The 20,691-nt window shown below is 36.2% G+C and overlaps 1 protein-coding gene across 4 annotated transcripts in view; it reads left to right on the plus strand.

Moving 5' to 3' along the window:
* Positions 1-20,691, plus strand: part of PTBP2 (polypyrimidine tract binding protein 2) — an 82,273-nt gene that overhangs the window by 19,932 nt on the left and 41,650 nt on the right. For all 4 annotated transcript variants that reach the window (XM_063103987.1, XM_063103988.1, XM_063103989.1 and 1 more), the window contains exon 3: positions 14,107-14,182. In XM_063103987.1, coding sequence (XP_062960057.1) covers positions 14,107-14,182 — 76 coding nt within the window. The remainder of the gene's footprint in view (positions 1-14,106; positions 14,183-20,691) is intronic.

Here is a 20,691-nt window from a genome sequence, read left to right on the forward strand (position 1 = left end):
TCATTTCTTTCTACTGTGGCATGGTACTTTGCAGATGTTTGCTCTTTCCCCCAGTCTTTTGTTATTATAAATTATAGCGAATAGTTTTGTGCATATGTAATTTTGCCAGTATAAAAAAATGCCAGTATGTCTTTACAATAAACTCCTAGAGGTGAAATCGGTGCATAAATGTGAATGTAACTTTACTACTTATTGATAAATTCTTTTTGGTGTAGGGATTGTATTTCGCTATCACACCAGGAAAGTATGGGTGCCTGTTTGTCCATAGCCTGCCGAAAAGAGTATATTGTCAAAAGTTTGGGGTTTTGCCAGTCTGATAGGTGAGATAGCATCTGAATTCAGTTTTAATTTATGTTTGTCTTACTGTGAGCAAGATTAAACTGATCAGTTTAAGGATAATTTCTATTGCATATACTGAGACCTATTCTTAACTCTTGCCTGGTTTTCTATAGTGACTGGTCTTTTTTCCCCCTAAGTTTTTATAAGTCTGTATTTAAGGTTTACATTCCCTTTTTGTTATCTATGAATTATTTCAAAATTTTATGTGATTAAACTAAAACAAATGAATTTTATTTTATTTTTCTTTTCTCTGCCCTTTTCTTTCCTTTTTTTTTAAAATTTTATTTTGTCGATATACATTGTGGTTGATTATTGTTGCCCCTTACCAAAACCTCCCTTCTTCCTCCCTCTCCTCCCTGCCCCCCAACAATGTCCTTTCTGTTTCCTTGTCGTATCAACTTCAAGTAATTGTGGTTGTTATATCTTCTCCCCCCACCCCCCGGTTTTTTTTTTCTGTGTGTGTGTGTGTGTGTGTGTGTGTGAATTTATATATTAATTTTTAGCTCCCACCAATAAGTGAGAACATGTGGTCTTTCTCTTTCTGTGCCTGACTCATTTCACTTAATATAATTTTCTCAAGGTCCATCCATGTTGTTGCAAATGGCAGTATTTCATTCGTTTTTATAACTGAGTAGTATTCCATTGTGTAGATGTACCACATTTTCCGTATCCACTCATCTGATGATGGACATTTGGGCTGGTTCCAACTCTTGGCTATTGTAAAGAGTGCTGCGATGAACATTGGGGAACAGGTATACCTTCGACTTGATGATTTCCATTCCTCTGGGTATATTCCCAGCAGTGGGATAGCTGGGTCATATGGTAGATCTATCTGCAATTCTTTGAGGAACCTCCATACCATTTTCCATAGAGGCTGCACCATTTTGCAGTCCCACCAACAATGTATGAGAGTTCCTTTTTCTCTGCAACCTCGCCGGCATTTATCGTTCATAGTCTTTTGGATTTTAGCCATCCTAACTGGGGTTAGATGGTATCTCAATGTGGTTTTGATTTGCATTTCCCGGATGCTGAGTGATGTTGAACATTTTTTCATATGTCTGTTGGCCATTTGTATATCTTCCTTAGAGAAATGCCTACTTAGCTCTTTTGCCCATTTTTTAATTGGGTTGCTTGTTTTCTTCTTGTAAAGTTGTTTGAGTTCCTTATATATTCTTGATATTAATCCTTTGTCAGATGTATATTTTGCAAATATTTTCTCCCACTCTGTTGGTTGTCTTTTAACTCTGTTAATTGTTGTTTCTTTTGCTGTGCAGAAGCTTTTTAGTTTGATATAATCCCATTTGTTTATTTTTCCTTTGGTTGCCTGTGCTTTTGGGGTCATATTCATGAAGTCTGCGTCTAGTCCTATTTCCTGAAGTGTTTCTCCTATGTTTTCTTTCCAAAGTTTTATTGTTTCAGGGTGTATATTTAAATCCTTAATCCATTTAGAGTTGATTTTAGTATATGGTGAGAGGTATGGGTCTAGTTTTATTCTCCTGCATATGGATATCCAGTTATCCCAGCACCATTTGCTGAAGAGGCAGTCCCTTCCCCAGTGAATAGGCTTGGTGCCTTTGTCAAAGATCAGATGGCAGTAAGTGTGTGGGTTGATTTCTGGATTCTCTATTCTATTCCATTGATCAGTGTGTCTGTTTTTATGCCAGTACCATACTGTTTTCGTTATTATAGCTTTGTAGTATAGCTTAAAGTCAAGTAGTGTTATGCCTCCAGCTTTTTTTTTTTTTGCTCAGCATTGCTTTGGCTACGTGTGGTCTTTTATTATTCCATATAAATGTCTGGATAGTTCTTTCCATTTCTGAGAAAAATGTCTTTGGAATTTTGATAGGGATTGCATTGAATTTGTATATCACTTTGGTTGGTATGGACATTTTCACTATGTTGATTCTTCCAATCCAAGAGCATGGGATATCTTTCCATCTTCTTGTAACTTCTCTAATTTCTCTCAGCAGTGGTTAGTAGTTCTCATTATAGAGATTTTTCACCTCCTTGGTTAACTCAATTCCTAAGTATTTTATATTTTTGGTGGCTATTGTAAATGGGCAGGCTTTCTTGATTTCTCGTTCTGCATGTTCACTAATGGAGAAAAGAAATGCTACTGATTTTTGTGTGTTGATTTTGTATCCTGCTACTGTGCTGAAATCATTTATCAATTCCAAGAGTTTTTTTGTAGAGGTTTTAGGCTGTTCGATATATAGGATCATGTCATCTGCAAACAGGAACAGTTTGACTTCATTTTTTCCAATCTGGATGCCCTTTATTGCCTTCTCTTCTCTGACTGCTCTGGCTAGTACTTCCAACACTATGTTGAATAGGAGTGGTGGGAGTGGGCATCCTTGTCTAGTTCCTGTTCTTAAAGGAAAAGCTTTCAGCTTTTCCCCATTCAGGATGATATTGGCAGTGGGTTTGTCATATATGGCTTTATAATTATGTTGGGACACTTTCCCTCTATACCTGACTTATAGAGGGTCTTTGTCATGAATGAGTGCTGAATTTGATCAAATGCTTTCTCAGCATCTATAGAAATGATCATATGGTCCTTGTGTTTGAGTTTATTAATACGGTGTATCACATTTATTGATTTGCGTATGTTGAACCAACCTTGCATCCTGGGATGGATCCCACTTGATTGTGGTGAATAATTTTACGTATGTGTTGCTGTATTCTGTTTGCTAGTATTTTAGTGAGGATTTTTGCATCTATATTGATCAAGGATATCGGCCTGTAGTTTTCTTTTTGGGTTATATCTTTACCTGGTTTTGGTATCAGGATGATGTTTGCTTCATAGAATGAGTTTGGGAGATTTGTGTCTGTTTCAGTCTTTTGGAATAGTTTGTAAAGAATTGGTGTCAATTCCTCCGAATGTTTGGTAAAATTCTGCTGTGACTCCATCTGCTCCTGGGCTTTTCTTTGTTGGGAGCCTTCTGATAACAGCTTCAATCTCCTTCATTTTTATTGGTCTGTTCAAATTTTCCACGTCTTCATGGTTCAGTTTTGGGAGCTTGTGTGTGTCCAGAAATTTATCCATTTCCTCCAGATTTTCAAATTTGTTGGCGTATAGTTGTTTATAGTAGTCTCGAATGATTCTGTGTATTTCATATGAATCAGTTGTAATATCGTCTTTTTCATTTCTAATTTTTGTTATTTGAATCTTCTCTCTTCTTTTTTTTGTTAGCCATGCTACCGGTTTGTCAATTTTATTTCTTTTCAAAAAACCAACTTTGATTCATTGATCTTTTGTATTGTTTTTTGGGTTTCAATTTCATTAAGTTCTGCTCTGATCTTAATAATTTCTTTCCGTCAGCTAACTTTAGGTTTGGATTGTTCTTGTTTTTCTAGTTCTTTAAGGTGAAGTGTTAGGTTGTTCACTTGCCATCTTTCCATTCTTCTGAGGTGAGCATTTAATGCAATAAATTTCCCCCTTAATGCTGCTTTTGCAATATCCCACAGGTTTTGGTATGATGTATCATTATTTTCATTAGTTTCAATAAATTTTTTGATTTCCTGCTTGATTTCTTCTTGGACCCATATGTCATAAGTAGAATGCTGTTTAATTTCCATGTGTTTGTATAGTTTCCAGAGTTTCATTTGTTATTAATTTCTAGTTTTAATCCATTGTTTTCTGAGAAAATATATGGGACAATTCCAATTTTTTTGAATTTATTGAGACTTGATTTGTGACCTAATATATGATCTATCCTGGAGAATGATCCATGTGCTGATGAGAAGAATGAATATTCTGAGGTTGTTGGATGGAATGTTCTGTAGATATCTGCCAATTCCAATTGGTCTAGAGTCTTGTTTAGATCTTGTGTTTCTCTACTGATTCTTTGCCTAGATGATCTGTCTAATATTGACAGTGGGGTGTTCAGGTCCCCTGCTATTATGGTATTAGTGTCTATTTCCTTCTTTAGGTCTAATAGAGTTTGTTTTATAAATCTGGCTGCTCCAACATTGGGTGCGTACATATTTATGATTGTTATGTCGTCTTGATTGTTCAGTCCTTTTATCATTAAGTAGTGTCCCTCATTGTCTCTTTTTATTTTTTTTAGTTTAAAGTCTACTTTGTCAGATATAAGAATAGCTACTCCAGCTCGTTTTTCTTTTCTGTTTGCATGGTAAATCTTTTTCCATTCTTTCACTCTTAGTCTGTGTGAATCTTTATGGGTGAGGTGGGTCTCTTGTAGGCAGCATATAGTTGAGTCCTCCTTTTTAATCCAGTCAGCCAGTCTGTGTCTTTTAATTGGGGAATTTAAGCCTTTTACATTAAGAGTTGTTATTGAAAATTGTTGATTTATTCCTAGCATTTTATTGGTTGTTTGGTTGTCTTAGGTGTCTTTTGTTCCTTGCTTTCTGATTTACTGTTTGGTTTCTGTGTTTGTTGGTTCCTTAGGTTGTAGATAGCGTTTTTGTTTGCTTGTTTTCTGTTCATGAATGCCATTTTTATTATACTAGTGGGTTTTGATTTTTCGTGGGTTTTTTTGGCAGTGGTAGTTATTTTTCAGGAACCAAACCCAGTACTCCCTTGAGGATTTCTTGTAAGGGTGGTCATGTGGTAGTGAACTCCCACAGTTTTTGTTTGTCTGAGAAATATACTATTTGCCCTTCATTTTGGAAGGATAGCCTTGCTGGGTAGAGTATTCTTGGCTGACAATCTTTGTCTTTTAGTATTTTGAATATATCATCCCATTCTTTTCTAGCTTTTAGGGTTTGTGATGAAAAGTCTGATGTTAGCCTGATTGGGGCTCCCTTATAGGTGATTTGACGATTCTCTCTTTCAGCTTTTAAGATTCTCTCTTTGTCTCTGAGTTTTGTCAGTTTGACTATAACATGTCTTAGAGAGGGCGTTTTTGGGTTGAATACATTTGGAGATCATTGAGCTTCCTGGATCTGAAGATCTGTGATTTTTTCCTATACCTGGGAAGTTTTCTGCCACTATTTTGTTGAATACGTTTTCAGTCCAATCTCTGCTTTCCTCCCCTTCTGGGATACCCATGACTCGGATATTTGAGCACTTAAGATTGTCTGATATCTCTCTCAGATTTTCTTCAATGCCTTTGATTCTTTTTTCTTATTTTTGTCTGCTTGTGTTATTTCAAACAGCCCATCTTCAAGGTCAGAGGTTGTCTCTTCAACTTCGACAAGCCTGCTGGTTAAACTCTCCGTTGTGTTTTTTGTTTCGCTGAATAACTTCTTCAGTTCAGGAAGTTCTGCTACATTTTTTTTCAGGGCATTGATTTCCTTGTACATTTCCTCTTTCAGGTCCTGTATACTTTTCCTCATTTCATCATGATGTCTAGCTGAGTTTTCTTGTACCTCATTCAGTTTCCTTAGAATTACCACTCAAAATTCCTTGTCAGTCATTTCAAGGGCTTCTTTTTCTATAGGATCTATAGTTTGAGATTTATTAACTTTTGGTGGTGTACTTTCTTGATTTTTTGTATTTCTGGCATCTTTTTGTTAATGTTTATTCATTGTGGCAGGGGGTTTCACAGTCCACCGGTTTGAGACTGTTGACTAACTAAGATGTTGCTGTGGTTGCCAATTTGGTATGGCTACCTCTATGACTGCTCAGTTGGCCTCTAGTGCCTTGTGTGTGTGGTGTGTGTGGTTGCCAGGGTCTTGGACCTTGGACTCTGCTGGGCTGCTGGATCACGGGGTGGTACCGCAGGGTGTGTGGTCTCTGCTGAGCTTCCACTTCCTGTGCAGGACTTCTCCCTGTTCCGTGCGGTCTGGCCTGGGCTGTTGGATCACGCAGTGGCGACCCCACAAGATGTGTGGTTTCTGTCGAGTCTCCGCCTCCCTGGCCGGACTTCTCCCCGCTCTGTGCACACTGGGCTGGGCTGGGTCGTTTCTTCTGCATCCCCTATCAGCTGGGCCTTCAAGACCCTGCTTGGCACCGCCTCACCCAGGAAGTCTACCAGGTTTCTGCTAGGCACCGAGGACCGGTCTCTCTGGGTGCCTTTGTAGCACTGTGTAGATCTTTCTCAGGACTTATCACCTTCCTCCTGGTATCACGGTTATTTGTGTACTTGTCTTATCTCCCACACCAGAGCGTGAGCTCCTCGTGGGAGGAGCCTGCAGAACACGGTTCACCTTTGAATCCCCCCGGCGTGGATCGAGTCCGGTGCCCGCCCGCAGTCAGCTCTCCGGCAAGTTCAAGCGAACTCGGGAACTCTCCGACCCCACTATTCCTAACCAGAAATCGGTTAGGCATTTTTCCGAACTGGTGGCTGCAGAGATGGTATCTGCCTCCCGGTAACAGGAAGTTTACCGGGGGCCGGAGCCCAGGGTGAGGTGGAGTGACAGTCGGCCTAGCCCATACTTCCTTGACCTCCCGATGCTGGCCAGGGACGCCCCACACCACCAGCCCCGCCAGAGGACCGCGGAGTGAGTGGGAGGGGAGGCTGGCCCGCAGGCCCCTGGAGGCCCTGCGCCGGGCCAAGCTAGTGGGAGGGCTCAGTGAGGAGCCGAGCCGGGCGAGGAGGACAGGCTTGGCCAACCCGGGCCGGAGCCGCCACCATCTGAGAAAATGGAGGCAGCCCCGTGGCCATTGATTGGCCCGGTGGGGCAGGCGGTAGCCGGGCAGGCATCCGCCCCCCGAGCAGGGCCGGGCCGGGGGTCACTCACAGGACTCTGCCGGGTTGGGCGGCTCCCTCTCTGCCTCTGCGTCGTCACCGTCCCTGTTCTTGGCCGCCGCCGCCTTGGGCTGCTCACTCGGTCCTGGGCGCTCCCAGGAATCTTCTTTTCTGCCGACCTGAAACCTCGAATCCTGAATAGGGCAGCTGGCCACCTTCAGCACGGCCCCGGCCTCCGGATCCTGGCAGCGTCAACAGCAGCCCCGGCACCGTGTTCCCTGTTTAGAGACTCGCTTTTGCAGCTAAGAAACAGTTCTTTTCCTGCTCAGTACTTCAAAGCTGTTGCATGTAAATGAGGCAGCCTCTCCTGCCAAGGGCAAAGTCTACCCTTTTCTTTAAAACATCTTATTGTTTTCACCGTATATTGTAGTCTCTGCAAGTTCCTTATGGAATTTATTGTGATTTTCACGGACGCTTAAATAGAATGGGTAAACTTTGAATTTTCTAAGTTAATATTTCATTTTTTTTTTAAAGAAATATCAACAGGAGTTATCCAGGGAGAAAGTTTTTTCTTTTGGGCCGGCCCGTGGCTCACTTGGGAGAGCGCGGTGCTGATAACACCAAGGCCCCGGGTTCGGATCCCATATAGGGATTGCCGGTTAGCTCATTGGGTGAGCATGGTGCTGACAACACCAAGTCAAGGGTTAAGATCCCCTTACCGGTCATCTTTAAAAAAAAAAAAAAAAGAAAGAAAGTTTTTTCTTTCAATATATTAAAATATGCAATAAGTATTTTTAAAAGTCTTATTCAGTAAGTAGAAGAGATGACCACAATATGAGACAGAGTTGTTTGATTAGCTCTTCAGGTCTCATCTTGGTGACTAAAGATTGGGAAGGAAAACAACCACATCTAGGGATAGCTTTATTTGTGAGAAATGTCATGTAGCATGCTTCATTCCAGTAAATATTAAAAATTACTTCAGAGTCTTTAAAAGAACATAATGTCTTTTTTGTAGGTAGTAATATTGGCTTTATATGTATGTCTTAAGTTCATTGTTATCCTCATTTTTTGTGTATGTTGCTTGTGAAATAATTAGTGTGATATTAATCTACCATTTTGATTATAGTTTGATCAAACTCTTTTACTATTTCTACTTGATAGTGGATCCATCGTACTAAGTTTTGATAAATATGAGTAATACATGTCTGATTTTACTTGAGTCTCTTATTTAAACTTCTGATTATTATTCTTTTTTACTTAGGTTTCTTATTGTCATTGTATCTCTTCTCAAGTGTAATTGTTATTAGCAGTCACAGAAGTTTCCCATTTTGGGTGATAAAATGTCAGTCACCCTGCCCTTATTTATTGTTTTCTCCCTAGAATCTTTTGTTATATTCATTAAGAGTTATTTGTGAGAAAATTATGAAATATAAGAAAAATGAACACCATGAATCTGCCACTCAAACAAAAACTTGAATGTTACCAATTTTCTGTATACCTATATGCTCTTTTTTTTATATATTCCTTCTTAGTCTGCCATGGGTAGCGACTGCAATGAATTTTGTCTTATTCTTTCCTATATGGTTTTGTCATCTAAACAACAAAAATATATTTAGTTTTGTATTATATTTGAGTTTTAGGAAAATGGTGTAACCGTATAATGTTTCCTGTGACTTGTGATTTAATTCAATAATGATTTTAGTAATTAGCCATATGTTTGTGTGTAGTATAATACCCATTGCTGTGAAGTACTTTTCTGTGAAAATAGCCAATTTATCTATTTTCCTTGACATTTGGGTTGCTACACATTGGGTTTTTAGTGCTGGCTGCTTAGTTCAGTTGGTTAGAACATGGTGTTGTAACACCAAGGTCAAGGGTTTGGATCCCCCTCTAAGCCATCCTCAAAGGAAAAAAAAAAACACACGAAAAAACAAAAAGTTTTTGACTTTAGGAACAGTGTTGCTATGAACATGTTTGTTTCTTGGTGCATTTATGCAAGAGTTTTTGAGAGTGTATATCTCACGGTATATATTACTAGGGTGTAGAGTATGTTAAACTTTATAAGATAGTACTAAATTGTTTTCTAGTATATTGCTTCAATTTATGTTCTCACCAATAGTGCATATTTGTTAAGTAATTAACTTCTTAATTTTTGCCAGTGTGATGTGTGTTGTCTTTTTTGTTCTTTCTTTGTATTTCCCTGATAAGTAAGGAGGTGTTATATCTCATATCTTTTTTTTTTTTTTTTAATGTTTATGGCCATTAGTGCTTCTCTTTTGTGAAATTCTATGGAATGCCTGTTTGTGTCTTTTGCATAATAAAAATTTGAGTTCATTATTTAATTGATTTTGTAGTTTTTAAAATGCATCATGGTTACTGATTATTTGTTGTTTGTGTTGGTGGTATTTTTTCCCAGTTTGTAGCTTGCTTTGTTACTTCTGTATGCTGACTTTTGATGAATAGAAGTTATTAATTTTAATGTAAAGAGTTTTAATATGGCCACAAGTTTTTTTTGCATCCTACTTAAAAATTATTTATATGATCCCATTCTTTATCTATGTATTTTAATTTTTCCCTTTTTCTTCTGGACATCTTCCATGTTGATTGTTGGAAATCTTTAAAGCAATCTCTAATCGTAGTTTTTAGGTTTTCAACTGATGTAAAGCAGTTTCTTACACATAGATTTTGTGGCCACTTTGTGGTAGAATTTATCAGTATTTTTTTATATGTTTAGTTTTCTTGCGTCTTAAGTTAAAAAGTTCATACGTAACCAGAGTTCATAAAGATATCTTAATATGTTTTCTTCTAAAATTTAAGTAAGTTTTTCTTTTTATATTTGTCTGTATCAGAAAATTACTTCTTTGTTTGTGTATTTTATTGGATAGGAATCCAGTTTCATTTTTTGCCCTTACGGAGATAGTCAGTTACATTAAAATCTGCAGCGTCTTCCTCCTGCCCCATGTTACTGGTATATATATCTTAGGGTAAAGGCAAAGCTGCTAGAACAAAATGCAGAACATAGTGGCATAAATGGACTAGAAGTTTATTTCTCTCCCGCAAGTGAAAGTCGTGCTGGTATAAATCTGTACTATAAGGTATTCTTTCATCAGGTGGCTTCATTAATCCCTAGGCTTTTGTTCTTGGCTGTGGGGTCTAATGCTATACAAGGGTACTTCAAAAATTCTTGGAAAGACTCACATTATCTTTCAATTCTATTTTTTTACAAACTTTTTAAGTGCCCTAGTATAATTATGCTGTCCCCTTTTTTTCCCCCTTGATTTTCTTCCTGGAGGTTTGTCTATTTTATTGTCTTGTTTTTTTAAGAAATCAGCTTTTGAGTCTATTGATCTTCTTCAGTGTATTGTAATTTTCTGTATTTTTATTGGTTGCATGAGATAGTGCTTTACCAGCTTGAAATAGTGCTTTCCCAGCCTCTAATAGTAATATGTAGCACTCAGTTCACCTATTCGTCTTCTTTGTAGCACCTCCGTGTTTAAGGAGACAAGGAATACTCACTCATATGAGTGGGTGCTTTCCTTCTTTGAGATTCTAGTTTCCCTCAGGAACTTGATATTCATGTCCTTGGCCCATGTCTTTCTGTCATGTTTCTCTAGGTTTATATCTCTAGGGGAGAAAATGTTTGGTCAGCTCTCAGTTCTGAAGCCTAACAGAGCCCATGAACTTTTGTAAACCTCAGCCTTCAGTTCATGCTTGCCTTCCTGGCAACTCTAGCAGCTCTTCCAACTGGGAATGATAAGTGGTAGTTGGATGGGACTATTATGATGAACAGAATATCTATAGCTGTGAGAAGGAAAAACAGGAAATTTGTATCATTTGGAATGAATGCCACATGGCCTTTAATTTGTACTTACTTTTTTTTTTTAAAGATGACCTGTAAGGGGATCTTAACCCTTGACTTGGTGTTGTCAGCACCACGCTCACCCATTGAGCTAACCGGCCGTCCCTATATGGGATCCGAACCCGGGGCCTTGGTGTTATCAGCACCACACTCTACCGAGTGAGCCACGGGCCGGCCCAATCTGTACTTACTTTTGCACTTACCTTTTTTTTTTTTCTTTCTAAAATTTATTTCTTTCTCTGGTAGACATATAAATTATATCTTCCTATATCACCATTTTCCTAATTGTTTATTTGGGATGCTAGTTTTTCTTGAAATGGTCATTGATACTGCACAGGAGGAAAAGTTTCTGTGATCAGATTTAACAAGAGACACCAATGCAATCTTAACATTTAATTTCTTTTTATAGTTGAATCTAAGATCAGTTGACATTTATCTTAATTAAATTTCTTAAAAAGCATATATTCTTAATAGAGATTTTGATTCCAAGTTTAAGTACCACTAATTTGATTTTTTTCAACAGCCACTAACATGAAACAGCCATCACTCACTACCATTGATTCATTCATTTTGTGTATATTCCATGTTAAACAACAAGGCTGAGATATTTCAAGTAAAATTGTTCCATCAGTCAATGTGGTAATGTTAATGTTTATCAGTACTGCAGAATCATTTCTTTTGAGTATACTGATGGTAAGCTTTTTACTCAGTGGAAAGGCAAATATAATTGCCTTTTTATAAAAATGTAATTTATAGGGCCGGCTCGTGGCTCACTCGGGAGAGTGCGGTGCTGATAACACCAAGGCCCCGGGTTCGGATCCCATATAGGGATGGCCGGTTCGCTCACTGGCTGAGCGTGGTGCTGACAACACCAAGTCAAGGGTTAAGATCCCCTTACCGGTCATCTTTTGGGGAAAAAAAAATGTAATTTATAAAAATACTCCAGTAATTTTTGTAAATCAAAATTGCAAATAATTTTTTTTAAATTTTTTTTTATTTTTTGTCATTTTTGTGACCAGCCGCACTGCGCTCAGCCAGTGAGTGCACCGGCCATCCTTATATAGGATCCGAACCTGCGGCGGGAGCGCTGCTGTACTCCTAGCGCCGCACTCTCTCGAGTGCGCCACGGGGTCGGCCCTAAATTGCAAATAATTTGATATTAATTCTTCTGACTCAGTTATGAAGGCTGTTGGATCTGTTCTCCTAACAGCAGATATGAAATCACTTGAGGAAGAAAAAAGACTACAGATAGAAAATTTCTAAAAAATTAAAAAGACTTTTTTGTGCATAAAGAGGCATTGCAAGGAGGAAGAGGGGAGCTTCCCACACACCGTAAGTCAGAATTAGAGGCTTTCTTTTATACTTGAGTACACCCAAGATTCCCCACCCATCATCTTCTAGAATTACTTGTGATCCACTGGGGTGGAAAGATTTTGATAAGTAAGCAAACATCTGAAGAATAAACTGATAATATACATTTGAAAAGAGGTAAAATATACTTCTGAAAACTACTGGAGTCAAAGTGTTTTTGAGAACTAAGGAAATAAGACATTGAAGATCTTCTAAGGGGTTATAAATTTTGTTCAGGTGAGTAAAACATTAAAGGTTTCTTCAGGCTTTTTTTTTTTTTTTTTTTAACACTTTTAGAATATGTGATCTGAAGTTAACGTTAATTTATGGAAGGGCTTATTTTATTCACTCTGTAAGAAACTCCCCCATCCTATGGTGGGGGGCCATCTTTGCTTTTATGTACAGAGTAACTTGACTACAGTTACTTGATCCAAGAACAAGGGCCAAAATATATGTAGCAATTGTTAATGTTAATAATCAACATTCATTCACTTATTTGTCAGCCAGTATGTACAGACATTGAGCTTGATTGACGCTTGGGAATATTAGAGTGAATTCTACTGATGTGGGCTGAGCACTTTGCCTTGTAATTGCTATCTGTTATTATCATGTAAGGGCTGTGATGGTAGATGCTATCACTGTTCTACAAATGAAGAATTTAAGTCTTAAATGATTAAGTACAATTACATAGCTAATAAATAGAAACAGCTTCAGAGCCCTTTTTCTTGACACCATGTTGTATACTTGTTACGAAAACAAAGAAATCTAGGAAACTTTTTTATTGTTGATAATAGTAAACCAGTAATGTATGTCGTTGGCTCTTTTTTTGTTTACCATTTTTATGTTTGTTGAATTACAGCTTATTATGAGTTTAAACTCAAAATAGCATATAGTTTATGGTTGATTTGGATTTTTTGGACTTTCTGCAATATTTTGATAAATTGTTATCTCCCTTATACATTTTTTTCATTTTGATGGTTTCATTCAACTTCTTTGTACTGATTGTTTAAATCAGCCAGTATTGATTTAGCTATTTTTAAATGTTAATGTGCATGTATATAAATATACACATACTTAAAATAGGCAAAACAGTTGATTTAGCTAGTTTAATATTAGTCTATTTACACATATTTTTGTAAATGCACACATTTTCTTATTTTTTTAAATTTTATTTTGTCGATATACAATGTGGTTGATTATTGTGGCCCATTACCGAAACCTCCCTTCCTCCCTCCTCTCCCCCCTCTCCCCTCCCTCCCAACAATGTCCTTTCTGTTTACTAATACACACAATTTCAAAGTAGCTAAAATGTTACTGGCTAGTTTGAACAACTGTGCAGTTTCCAAACATGAATTTATAACCTTTTCTCTAAAGGATTTTAGGACATTATTCTATATTTTGGCAAAAATAAATTTCTGGGTCTATAGATTTTGCTTTTGCTATCATTGTTTTTTTAGTTGCTGAACTATGTCCCTAACTTTAATTTTAATGATAATGAAGATGATGATTGACTTACCAGTATGAAGTTCTGATTTTCTAAAGACCTGAGTTATCTGAATGAATAAAGGACTATTGGGATGAAAGATTCACAGAATGTTTATGAGAAAGTCTAGCTGCTGTAGCATTAGTTTGTTTGTAAAAAATTGAGGTAGTTTCTCAAAGCTTTTGATTATGGGACCTAATCATGTTTCCTGTTTATTGGCCTTTGGACTTGGATGAAAGGAGGGAAGAGAACACTATTGCCTTTGTGGGAAAGGGAGAGGTGTACATGGGAGGGTAGGGAGAATGAAGATAATTTTTTTTTTTTTTAGGGATTAAATTTTTTAACTATTTTCAATATTGTAACATTTGAAATTTGTTTTTTAGTGAATATTTGAAAAGTTACAGATAAGTGATAAGGCTTTCAGATTAATATTTTTAAATTTAAAGATGTCTTATGCTAATCTGTTTTTGTTTTTATAGAGAGGATCTGACGAACTGCTCTCAGGCAGTGTTCTCAGTAGTCCAAACTCTAATATGAGCAGCATGGTAGTTACAGGTAAGAACAATCAGTCGTTATTTGCCATTTTATGGGGCAGAATGTTAAAACTAAAAATGTAATCCTTTCTCTTCCATGTTAAAATCCCCTCATGTGCCCCTTTCGTATTTTTCTGTTGTTTTTGGTTTTGGTGTTTGCATGTCATTGAGTATTTTCCAGTATTTCTTCTTTATGCCACAAACCCTAAAGCTCAACCCATAAATAAAAAACAAAAAATTCAATTGCAGTACATACATAGTTATTTTCTTTCTCTGGTTTCAACTTTTTTTCTTTGATGTAATAATATTTTACTTGTTTGGATTGATTTTCTTTGTTATCTATTGAAAATTTAAGGTGATTTATTTAATATTCAGAGGTAGAGTTTTTCTTAAATTGTATATGTCTGAAACAACATTGTTGGGTTTTTGTAATGTCTGTCAGTAAACAAATATAGACTAATTTTTAGACCTTAGTTTTATGGCTGGTGAATTAAATTTTGAATCTGATTATTACTATTATTGCATGAATTTACCTTATAACCCTCCACCTCACATTACACACACACACACACACACACACACACACACACACACACACACACACACACACACACACACACACACACACACGGCACAAACTTACACATCCCTGACAGTTAACTAAAAATTACAACAAAGTACTTAACAAATATAATCATAACGATCATTATTACTGATTTTTCTGTGTAGTGATTACAAAGCCAAATCATTAGTCCATAATTTTGATAGTTAAAAGCACCATGTGCAAATAATTGAACAAATATGCTCAATTGTCTATAACTCTGCTTTGTCAGTTTCTTTTCTTTTCTTTTCTTTTTTTTTAATGTAGTGATAAAGGAAATGTCTTTAAAATTAATGTTCAGGGTTATGACAGAGTAACTGGTAGCAGTCTTACCCCCTTTTCCAATCTCCCCCCAAAATAAAAAATTATATACCTGAATAAAATATATGGGACAGCTGTTGTCTGGAATTTATGAGCAGAGAGAACAAGATCATGATCCTTGAGAGAAGGAAAACATCTATAAGGTAAGTATCATGATTAATTTGGCTTTCTACCTTAGAAGTACCTTACTGCTGCAGCACGGGAATGTGGAGCTCTCGAGCACAGCATAGATGTCTCACTGAGCTGACGAAACTGGGATTGGAATTCAAAGCTTCTCAAACATCTGGGATTTGTGAAGGGTTCTGGAGCAAAGGAAATTGTCTAAGAGTTTATACATAGGGCAGGGAGTAGAATTTGGTGTGGGGATTTACTTCATTTGGAATTTTGGATAATGGCTAGGTTGCATGTTTCCAGTTTGAGACTTTGCAAGGTCTATCAGAAATCACCTGCTCGGGGGCTCAGAGCTAAAGGGTAGTTTCATGGGCTGAACAGTGCTCTGAGACTTTTGAGATCTGGGAAGTCAGAATATAGACATCTTGCAGAATACCTCAGGCACTTAATTTAGACTAAAGAAAGTTCAGGCCTTAAAGCATCAACCCCTATAGTCAGTGCCATCCATAAGATTAAGTTAAGAAACTGAAAGTTAACCTGATACCATGTGAAGGATTCACCAGTAATATAGTTGCCTGCCCAAACAAAATAACACCTCCTAAGGAAGACCAGCACGATTCAGTGTTCCTACAGATATCATCCATAATATCTAGTATACCATCAAAAATTACAAGTCATGTGAAGAATCAGGAAAATAACCCATAAACTAGAGAAGAAGCATTCAGTAAGAGCAGACTTCAAAATGATGTTGATATTAGAATTAGCAGATGAGAACTATAAATATTTTTAAGGTATAAAGGAAAAGATTGAAGTAATGAGTGAACAAAAGGAGATAAACTATAAAGAACAGTAGAGAAAGCATATAGGACTATTCTAACTGAAAAACAATATTTGAAATGAAAAATTAAATGGTTGGAACCAACAGCAGATTGGAGACAACAGAAGAAAGGTTAGTGAACTTGAATACAGATGAATACAAGTTATTCAGTCTTCCAGAGAGAACAAAATATATTTATTTGACAAACAATCTAACGTGTGTAATTGGAGTTTTAGAGAGGAAATAGAATGGGGCAAAAAAAAAAAAAAAGTATATGTATATTTGAAACAGTAAAGACTGAAAACTTCTAAAATTTGAGGAAAAAAATAATCAGCTTACAGTTAGGAGAATTCTCAGTAAATTCCCAATGTAGGATAAATGAAAAGGACGATGTATAGGCACATAACAGTCAAAATATTGAAAACTAATAATAAAGAGCAAATCTTCAAAACAGCCAGGACAAAGACATTTAATAGGAGGCTAACACCTTGCACTAAAAGAAAAAAAATCTAACTTCTTGAAACTGAGTGGAATGACCTTACATGAAAATGCGGATGTGCAGAAAGTAAGGAGTAGTACTAGGAGTGGTAAATATGTATGTAAATAACAAAGGCTGTCTCTCTTAATCCTCTAAATTTCCTTGAAAGACTGTTTATATAAATTAAAACTTTGTATTATGGGGTTTATTATGTATAGAGATGTTTATCTGACAACAATTAGTACAAAGTAAAGATAAATGGAATTTTACAGTGATAAGGTTTTTATATTTTATATGAATTAACTCTAACATAAAACGATCTTGATAAATTAGGGTGCATGTTGAAATTCCAAGTACAGTTGCTTAAAAAAAGATAAAAAGAAGTATAGCTGAAAGGAAGTTGGAGCATTGAGTGCCTCTTTTCAAGGATTACTGTAAAGCTACAATAATCAAAACAACATCCTGTTGGCTTAAAGAAAGATAAATAGGTCAGTGGAACACAATAGAGAGTTCAGAAATAAACCCACAAAACTGTGGATGTCTGATTTTTGACAGAGGTGCAAAGTCAATTCAGTGGAGAAAGAGTAGATTCTTCAACAATTGGATATACCCATGTGGGAAAAAAACAAAAAAAGATCTTGGATACGAAAATTAATTCCAAATGGATCATGACTTAAATGTGAAACCTAAAATTATAAAACTTCTAGAAGAAACTGTAGTAGAAAATCTTTGTGACATTGGGTTAGGCAGAAATTTCTTAGATATGACCCTAAAAGCACAGTCTATAAAAGAGCAAATGGGACTTGACATAAGAATTAAAAACTTCTGCTCTTCAGAAGACACTGTTAAGAGAATGAACAGACGAGCCATAGAGTAGCAGAACATCTTTACAAAGCATATAGCTAGCTGATAAAAGACTTGTATCCAGCATATATATATATACGCACACACATAACATGCATACATACATATATATATAAAATCAGAATATATAAGTTTCAAACTCATCAATAAGGTGACAACCCAATTTCAATTGGGCAAAATATTTGAACAAAAAAGGTATGCAGTTGGTAAATAAGCACATGAAAAAGATGCTCAGCATTGTTAGAGAAATGCAAATTAAGATCACAGTGAAATAACATGCATACCGATTAGAATGACTAAAATTAAAAAGACTGACCATACCAAGTGTTGGAAAGAATGTTGTGGAAGTGTGATACTTATATACCGTTGATGGGAATGTAAAGTTGTAGAGCTACTTTGGAACACAATTTGGCAGTTTCTTAAAAGGTTAAATATATGCTTACTGTATGATCCAGCTATTTGTCTTCTAAGGATTTATCCAAGAAGAATAAAGGCATATGTTCGTTTAAAAACTTGTACATGAATGTTGATAGAGCTTTATTTGTAATAACCGAAACCTCAAACAACCCAAATGTCCATCCACAGATGGATGGATAAATTATTTCTTTTGGCATGGTATGCCTTTCCATACATCCAGTGGAATACTACTCAGCCACTTGGAGTGGGCTGTTGATACACACAACAGCAGGGATCAATCTCCAAATAATTATGTTGTGAGAAAGAGGAAAAAAAAGGTACATCTTAAATTCTGTATGATTTCATTAAACTCTAGTGAATGCCAACTAATCTGAAGCAAATTGGTGGTTGCTAGGAGTTTGCGGGTGGGAAAGGGTGGGGGGAGGAGTGGCAGAGGAGTGGGCACAAGGAAATTTTGGAATGATGGATATATGTACTCACTTGTGTTGGTGGTTTTATGGATGTTTGTGTGTGTATGTATGTCAAAACTTGTCAAACCGTACACTTTAAATATATGCACACACATTAGAATGGCCAAAATCCAGAACATGGACAACACCAAATACTGGTGAGGATGTGGAGCAACAGGAACTCTCATTGCTGGTGGGAATGCAAAATGGTACAGCGTCTTTGGAAGATAGTTTGGTGGTTTCTTACAAAACTAAACATAATTTTTCAAGTGTACATAGAATATTCACCATGATAGTTTACATATTGGATCATAAAATAACTCAATATATTTCAAATGACTGAATGCTTATAAAGTATCTGATTATAGTGGAATTAAATTAGAAATCAAAAATAGTAAGAATTCTAGGATAGTACCAAATACTTAGAAACTAAGCTATGCAATTCTGAACAATACATGGATCAAGAATTATTCTAAGGGGCATATTTCTGACAATGAAAATCTAACATCAAAATTTGTTGGCTGCAACCCAAGAGGTATGTAGGGGGAAAAAGTATGTCTTCAAGGTTTAAAACTCCCCATGAAGACTGACCAAAAAAAGAAACATAAATTAACAGTATCAAGAATGAAAGTAGAGAATGAAAGTAGAGATATCACTACAGATCCTACTCTTATTTTTTTTTTTTAAAGTATGTTTAGGAATGATATATATAATGTACTTTATGATGAAAGAACCAATGTCATGTTTTTGTAGTGATGGAATAAAATTCCTTAAAGCCTTGTTTTAACATAAGAAAATCACATGCGGTCAGTTTATGCACAGCGGAAACATAGATTTTTAAGGTTTTTCTGTTTTTTTTCTAACGAGTGAAGATGAAAGTTTGCTTATGTTCTAAAAGACCCCGATGTGAATACTGTTACTTATAACAGCAAATAGCGTAAAGACCTTTTAAAACTAGTGATTATATTTGCCTTGAAAAATACTCCGTTATGGTACAGATGTCTCAAAAAGGGACTTTTGCGGATGTTAAAAGGACACTTTTATGGTTATCAAATACAGAACAAGATTTCATTTGTATGTTTCAGCTTCCAGCTTTATCCAAAATGTTTCTTCTGATTGATTATATTATAGAATTTGGTTTCTCAACAGTCTTGCCCTTATCTGTCTAGACTTTCTCTATACCTATTGAACAGGTGCTTTGTGCCAAACAAAAAACTATTTTTAGAAATTAGAAAAGTTAATGTTACTAGAAACAATATTTAATAAGTTGATACAATATGGATATTTTGTAATAAATTAGTTTCTTCAGGAGAAATAAAAGGTAGTATTTCAAAACTACAATTAGTCCCAACTAGCACTGGAATTGGATTTTGTTGAAAGGAGTTTGTAACTATTTGGCAATGGGGAGGAGGCTTGACAATTGTAGAATATGGTTTCTAATTTTTTAGTCATTTTTTTAATAGCTGTGGAAATGGAATGTTGCTTTAGGTGTACATATTTCTACCAGTGCTGATTGTTATTCTGTAATAGAAGGATTTATTTATTAGTGCTAAAATGTGACATTTTTGCTTTATGTGAAAGAACTGAAATCATTCCATAGATTGTGGTGCATGTTGCTCAAAACTTTTTGGGATTTTCATTTTAATTTTTACAGACATTTTTGATGTGATGTCATTCCGTTCTGTTATAATACTTTGAGAATATTCCAGCAGATTATTACAGGTTTTTTTTGTTTTTTTTTAAGTAAAGATGACCGGTAAGGGGATCTTAACCCTTAACTTGGTGTTATCAGCACCACACTCTCCCGAATGAGCCACAGGCCGGCCCCCAGATTATTACAGTTTTAATGTTTATGAGGATTCTAACAACATGCCTTCTTGCTTATAGAGGTAATGAGAGCCCTACTTTAGGTACCTTGCATGTTTTTCCACCTCATGCCTAAGGTACTTTTGGCAACTAGATTATGCAGCTACTTGGAAATTCAGAGTTACAGCCAGCTTTTACAGCATGTCTTCTAGTGAGGCTTTTTGTGTGGTGGTTGTTGGAGCCAGCAGAATAACAGAAGTACCATCTATCTATATATACCTGCTTTCTTTTCCTGGTTAACTCTGAAATTTCTGCTTTCCTGTATAGGAATTAGTACCAACATTCATTTTTCTTAGCTTAGACTCTTCACTTCTCTAAAGCCAGCAATTTCTGTAATGCTGTGCTTTGCCTTGAAGTCTAACTAAAACTGCTTAGAATTAAAACTTTGCCTCTCAGTATCATATTTGATAAAGGGAGTTACCAATGCTTGTAAAAATGCTTGAGTCTGAATGACTTGGGGAATGAGGATGTACTTATATTTTGTCAAGTAGTCAGTTTGGACACTGGACAGATGAAGTATATAGTTTTGAAATGTACTTCATGTTAGTTAGCAGGTGAAAGTATTGGTGAATGAGTGGGACTGTTTTAATAGATTTACAAATTAAAT

Source organism: Cynocephalus volans, chromosome 8 (genome assembly GCF_027409185.1).
Source record: "Cynocephalus volans isolate mCynVol1 chromosome 8, mCynVol1.pri, whole genome shotgun sequence".
Taxonomy (NCBI): domain Eukaryota; kingdom Metazoa; phylum Chordata; class Mammalia; order Dermoptera; family Cynocephalidae; genus Cynocephalus; species Cynocephalus volans.